Source organism: Oncorhynchus kisutch, linkage group LG15, assembly GCF_002021735.2.
Source record: "Oncorhynchus kisutch isolate 150728-3 linkage group LG15, Okis_V2, whole genome shotgun sequence".
Lineage (NCBI taxonomy): Eukaryota > Metazoa > Chordata > Actinopteri > Salmoniformes > Salmonidae > Oncorhynchus > Oncorhynchus kisutch.
The window spans coordinates 95,283,025-95,290,162 of record NC_034188.2 but is presented as its reverse complement, the minus strand read 5'-3'; the positions used below and the strand labels follow the sequence as shown (position 1 = coordinate 95,290,162).

At 42.3% G+C, this 7,138-nt stretch overlaps 1 protein-coding gene across 1 annotated transcript in view; it reads right to left on the bottom strand.

Moving 5' to 3' along the window:
- LOC109883296 (nectin-1) overlaps nt 1–7,138 on the bottom strand; it is a 173,007-nt gene that overhangs the window by 34,420 nt on the left and 131,449 nt on the right. Inside the window, exon 5 of the mRNA XM_031791312.1 lies at nt 3,432–3,583. Within this exon, the coding sequence (XP_031647172.1) occupies nt 3,432–3,583 (152 nt within the window). The remainder of the gene's footprint in view (nt 1–3,431; nt 3,584–7,138) is intronic.

Here is a 7,138-nt window from a genome sequence, read left to right as displayed (position 1 = left end):
TCAGTCTGTGGGGAGGGAGCATCTGATAGTCAGTCTGTAGGGAGGGAGCATCTTATAGTCAGTCTGTGGGGAGGGAGCATCTGATGGTCAGTCTGTGGGGAGGGAGCATCTGATGGTCAGTCTGTAGGGAGGGAGCATCTGATGGTCAGTCTGTAGGGAGGGAGCATCTGATAGTCAGTCTGTGGGGAGGGAGCATCTGATGGTCAGTCTGTGGGGAGGGAGCATCTGATAGTCAGTCTGTAGGGAGGGAGCATCTGATGGTCAGTCTGTAGGGAGGGAGCATCTGATGGTCAGTCTGTAGGGAGGGAGCATCTGATAGTCAGTCTGTGGGGAGGGAGCATCTGATGGTCAGTCTGTAGGGAGGGAGCATCTGATGGTCAGTCTGTAGGGAGGGAGCATCTGATAGTCAGTCTGTGGGGAGGGAGCATCTGATGGTCAGTCTGTGGGGAGGGAGCATCTGATAGTCAGTCTGTAGGGAGGGAGCATCTGATGGTCAGTCTGTAGGGAGGGAGCATCTGATGGTCAGTCTGTAGGGAGGGAGCATCTGATAGTCAGTCTGTGGGGAGGGAGCATCTGATGGTCAGTCTGTAGGGAGGGAGCATCTGATGGTCAGTCTGTAGGGAGGGAGCATCTCACCCGACTCACCCTCCCTCCCTACCCTGAGAAAAGGGGAGACAGTCTTCTAGCTAAGTCATAATGCATTATTCCTGCCTCATGCACCAATTCATGTTGTTACTCCAATGACCAGAGAAAGTGAAACATTCCTCGAAAAAAAGACACAAGCCGCTAAAAATAACTACCCAAGCTTTGAACAAGTACTGTAAAAGGTTAGTAATGTGAAGGTTAGTACTGTAAAGGTTAGTACTGTAAAGGTTAGTACTGTAAAGGTTAGTACTGTAAAGGTTAGTACTGTAAAGGTTAGTACTGTGAAGGTTAGTACTGTGAAGGTTAGTACTGTGAAGGTTAGTACTGTAAAGGTTAGTACTGTAAAGGTTAGAGGTGTTAGGTTTGAACTAGTACTGTAAAGGTTAGATCAGTTAGGGTTGAACGAGTACTGTAAAGGTTAGATCAGTTAGGGTTGAACGAGTACTGTAAAGGTTAGATCAGTTAGGGTTGAACGAGTACTGTAAAGGTTAGTACTGTAAATGTTAGTACTGTACGGGTTAGCGCTGTTAGGGTTGAATGAGAACTATAAAGGTTAGTACTGTAAAGGTTTGATCAGCTAGGATAGAATGAATACTGTAACTGTAAAGGTTAGTACTGTAAAGGTTAGTACTGTAAAGATTGGTACTGTAAAGGTGAGTACTGTAAAGATTGGTACTGTCAAGGTTGGTACTGTAAAGGTGAGTACTGTAAAGATTGGTACTGTAAAGGTTGGTACTATAAAGGTGAGTACTGTAACGATTGGTACTGTAAAGGTTGGTACTGTCAAGGTTGGTACTATAAAGGTGAGTACTGTAAAGATTGGTACTGTCAAGGTTGGTACTATAAAGGTGAGTACTGTAAAGATTGGTACTGTAAAGATTGGTACTGTCAAGGTTGGTACTATAAAGGTGAGTACTGTAAAGATTGGTACTGTAAAGGTTGGTACTGTCAAGGTTGGTACTGTCAAGGTTGGTACTGTAAAGGTTGGTACTGTAAAGGTTAGAGGTGTTACGATCACACCAGGCAGAGAGCAGTATTTAAATACACAACATGAGACAACATACAAAGCAATGCAAGTTATTTTGGGTGAGGATGACAGGGATTGTAGTGTGTATGTGTGTGTGAAATACAACTAACTGTGTAAAATAATACTGGACATAGAAACAATATGGTTGTGCAATAGCATTGTGTGCAACACTCAGGGACCATGGGCATTAAGGGGATGTGTAACATTCAGTAGAGGAGGGACATCTATGTCATGTGGAAGAGAGGGGTCAGAGTCATTAAACTGTCATTCTTGTTTATTTTATTCATGAATGTGTGATGTTCTGTCTGGCCTATGCCATGTCATGAAGGAGAAAATGCATCTCATAACACTTGAACATGGAAAGATCTGTTATATCATTAAGCCTACAGTAGCAGCCAGTGTGTGGTGTTCGATGTAGGCCGACATTGCATGATACTTTTGAGGGCAAAACATCATGCAGGGCTTGACAATAACCTTCAGACAAGGAGTTAACTGAAAACGTTGTGTTTTATGTAAGAAACCACTTCACAAAATAAAATGCATTATTATTCCCATTCCATTATTACAGAGAATCAGACAAATATTGCTACCCTCTGCCTATTGGCTACTTAGCTTGTTCAAGCCTGTCTCAAAATACAACACTGCCCCTTTAAGACATAAAACATGCTCTTTACCTGACTTTCTTTTCAAAGATGTCTAGATGTTCACATTTTGTGCTTTTGTAGAAGGCAATCACCCCCTATTGCTGACTACAAATTAGCTATAAATAACTGGGCTAATATCTCACTAACTGGCAAAGGATATGAACAAATATGCACACATAGCTACATGCAGCTCTTGCTTTGATCTTAAAACAAGTGCATCCACTCACAACCACTCATGCTCTAAACACAGTCCAGTTCAAATTAAATGGCACAGATCCATATATGGCAATGGTCTATTTGCATTTAGGCAAACTGTTGACCATACATTCTCACTATGTGAGATAACCAAGTAGGTTAGTGGCAATACAGAGCAGAGAGAAACCAGAAGCCCAGAGCAGAGAGAAACCAGAAGCCCAGAGCAAAGAGAAACCAGAAGCCCACAGCAGAGATAAACCAGAAACTCAGAGCAGAGATAAACCAGAAGCTCAGAGCAGAGAGAAACCAGAAGCCCAGAGCAGAGAGAAACCAGAAGCCCAGGGCAGAGAGAAACCAGAAGCCCAGGGCAGAGAGAAACCAGAAGCCCAGAGCAGAGAGCCCAGAATCCCAGAGTAGAGAGAGACCAGAATCCCAAAGTAAAGAGAAACCAGAAGCCCAGAGCAGAGACAACCCAGAAGCCCAGAGCAGAGATAAACCAGAAACTCAGAGCAGAGATAAACCAGAAGCTCAGAGCAGAGAGAAACCAGAAGCCCAGAGCAGAGAGAAACCAGAAGCCCAGGGCAGAGAGAAACCAGAAGCCCAGGGCAGAGAGAAACCAGAAGCCCAGAGCAGAGAGCCCAGAATCCCAGAGTAGAGAGAGACCAGAATCCCAAAGTAAAGAGAAACCAGAAGCCCAGAGCAGAGACAACCCAGAAGCCCAGAGCAGAGAGAACAGAATCCCAGAGTAGAGAGAGACCAGAATCCCAGAGTAGAGAGAGACCAGAATCCCAGAGGAAGAGAGAGACCAGAATCCCAGAGCGCAGAAACCAGAAGCCCAGAGCAGAGAGAAACCAGAAGCCCAGAGCAGAGAGAAACCAGAATCGCAGAGAAGAAGAAGCTTGTACCAGTGGGTCACCTACCAGTAACATTAACCTGGATCAGACCAGTACGAGTCCCAATCCCATTGGTGGCAGCACACACGTACGTCCCAGCTAGCTCATAGGTCACCGCGCCCTTGAAGATCAGAGAGTTGTTAAGAATCTCCACGGTGCTGGGAAGAGATCCATTCACCCTGTAGAAGAGAGGAGCAAGATAGGGTGTTAAAGATCCCACTGGTCACAACTCTTATCACACCCGAGTGGTCACAACCCTTATCACACCCTAGTGGTCACAACTCTTATCACACCCTAGTGGTCACAACTCTTATCACACCCTAGTGGTCACAACTCTTATCACACCCTAGTGGCCACATCACTTATCGAACCTCTAACACCCTAGTGGTCACATCTCTTATTACACCCTAGTGGTCACATCTCTTTAACTCCATAGTAGTCACATCTCTTATCAAACCCTAGTGGTCACATATCTTATCAAACCTCTTTAACACCCTAGTGGTCAATAAATAGGGGTATAGTGTCTACTCTATACTGTATTCAATAAATAGGGGTCTAGTGGCTACTATATACTGTATTCAATAAATAGGGGTCTATAGTGTCTACTATATACTGTATTCAATAAATAGGGGTCTAGTGGCTACTATATACTGTATTCAATAAATAGGGGTCTATAGTGTCTACTATATACTGTATTCAATAAATAGGGTCCTATAGTGTCTACTATATACTGTATTCAACAAATAGGGGTCTAGTGTCTACTATATACTGTATTAACTAAATAGGGGTCTATAGTGTCTACTATATACTGTATTCAATAAATAGGGGTCTATAGTGTCTACTATATACTGTATTCAACAAATAGGGGTCTAGTGTCTACTATATACTGTATTAAATAAATAGGGGTCTATAGTGTCTACTATATACTGTATTCAATAAATAGGGGTCTATAGTGTCTACTATATACTGTATTCAATAAATAGGGTCCTATAGTGTCTACTATATACTGTATTCAACAAATAGGGGTCTAGTGTCTACTATATACTGTATTAAATAAATAGGGGTCTATAGTGTCTACTATATACTGTATTCAATAAATAGGGTCCTATAGTGTCTACTATATACTGTATTCAACAAATAGGGGTCTAGTGTCTACTATATACTGTATTCAATAAATAGGGGTCTAGTGTCTACTATATACTGTATTCAATAAATAGGGGTCTATAGTGTCTACTATATACTATATTCAATAAATAGGGGTCTATTGTGTCTACTATATACTGTATTCAATAAATAGGGGTCTATAGTGTCTACTATACAGTTGAAGTCGGACGTTTACACTTAGGTTGGAGTCATTAAAACTCGTTTTTCAACCACTCCACAAATGTCTTGTTAACAAACTATAGTTTTGGCAAGTCGGTTAGGACATCTACTTTGTGCATGACACAAGTGAGTTTTCCAACAATTGTTTACAGACATATTATTTCACATATAATTCACTGTATCACAATTCCAGTGGGTCAGAAGTTTACATACACTAAGTTGACTGTTCCTTTATACAGCTTGGAAAATTCCAGAAAATGATGTCATGGCTTTAAAAGCTTCTGAAAGGCTAATTGACATCATTTGAGTGAATTGGAGGTGTACCTGTGGATGTATTTCAAGGCCTAACTTCAAACTCAGTGCCTCTTTGATTAACATCATGGGAAAAGCTCATTAAAAAAATTGTAGACCTGCACAAGTCTGGTTCATCCTTGGGAGCAATTTCCAAATGCCTGAAGGTACCACGTTCATCTGTATAAACAATAGTACGCAAGTATAAACACCATGGGACCATGCAGCCGTCATACCGCTCAGGAAGGAGACGCGTTCTGTCTCCTAGAGATGAACGTACTTTGGTGCGAAAAATTTCAATCAAGTCACCAGAACAACAGCAAAGGACCTTGTAATGATGCTGGAGGAAACAGGTACAAAAGTATCTATATCCACACTAAAACGAGTCCTATAATCAACATAACCTGAAAAGCCGCTCAGCAAGGAAGAAGCCACTTAAAAAAAACATAAATAAGCAAGACTACGGTTTGCAACTGCACATGGGGACAAAGATCATAGTTTTTGAAGAAATGTCCTCTGGTCTGACGAAACAAAAATAGAACTGTTTGGCCATAATGACCATCGTTCTGTTTGGAGGAAAAAAGGGGAGGCTTGCAAGCCGAAGAACACCATCCCAACCGTGAAGCACGGGGGTGGCAGCATCATGTTGTGGGGGTGCTTTGCTGCAGGAGAGACTGGTGCACTTCACAAAAGAGATGGCATCATGAGGTAGGAAAAGTATGTGGATATATTGCAGCAACATCTCAAGACATCAGTTAAAGTTAAGTTAAAGCTGGGTTGCAAATGGGTCTTCCAAATGGAGAATTACCCCAAGCATACTTCCAAAGTTGTGGCAAAATGGCTTAAGGACAACAAAGTCAATGTATTGGAGTGGCCATCACAAAGCCCAGAACTCAATCCTCTAGAAAATGTGTGGTCAGAACTGAAAAAGCATGTGCGTGCAAGGAGGCCTACAAACCTGACTCAGTTACACCAGCAGGAATGGGCCAACATTTACCAAACTTATTGTGGGAAGCTTGTGGAAGGCTACCCGAAACATTTGACCCAAGTTAAACAATTTAAAGGCAATGCTACCAAATACTAATTGAGTGTATGTAAACTTCTGACCCACTGGGAATGTGATGAAATAAATAAAAGCTGAAATAAATCATTCTCTCTACTATTATTCTGACATTTAATTCTTAAACTAAACCGGTGATCCTAACTGACCTAAAACAGGGAATGTTTACTAGGATTAAATGTCAGGAGTTGTGAAAAACTGAGTTTAAATGTATTTGATTAAGGTTTATGTAAACTTCCCACTTCCACTGTATCTAGCAGCTGGATTGATCGACTGCAGGACTGAAAGCCCAGAAGAGAAAGACTGAGGACTCAGAATGTGATACTGTACAGGATGATTTCTGGTTGAAGGAATATGTGTATATGTATATTTCTATAGCTATGTGTATGCCTATATCCTGGTCTGGCTTTTTGTGTGTGTGTGTGTGTAGCTCCTCTAGCAGCCTGGAGGAGCCTTCACAACACATTTGGAGTCTTGTTCCACCACAGCAATGTCCTCCTATCTGTCACCCAGCCTGCCCCTTCGTCTGTACACATAATTCTCTCTCTGTCTGCCTCCTCACCCCATCTTCTACATCCCTCTCCTCATCCTCCCTATCCTATGATATCATCCCTCTCCTCATCCTCCCTATCCTATGATATCATCCCTCTCCTCATCCTCCCTATCCTATGATATCATCCCTCTCCTCATCCTCCCTATCCTATGATATCATCTCTCTCCTCATCCTAACATATCCCATGATATCATCTCTCTCCTCATCCTCCCTATCCTATGATATCATCTCTCTCCTCATCCTCCCTATCCTATGATATCATCCCTCTCCTCATCCTCCCTATCCTATGATATCATCCCTCTCCTCATCCTCCCTATCCTATGATATCATCCCTCTCCTCATCCTCCCTATCCTATGATATCATCTCTCTCCTCATCCTCCCTATCCTATAATATCATCTCTCTCCTCATCCTCCCTATCCTATGATATCATCTCTCTCCTCATCCTCCCTATCCTATGATATCATCTCTCTCGCTCTTTCCTCTGTCTTCACCATCTCTCTCTCTT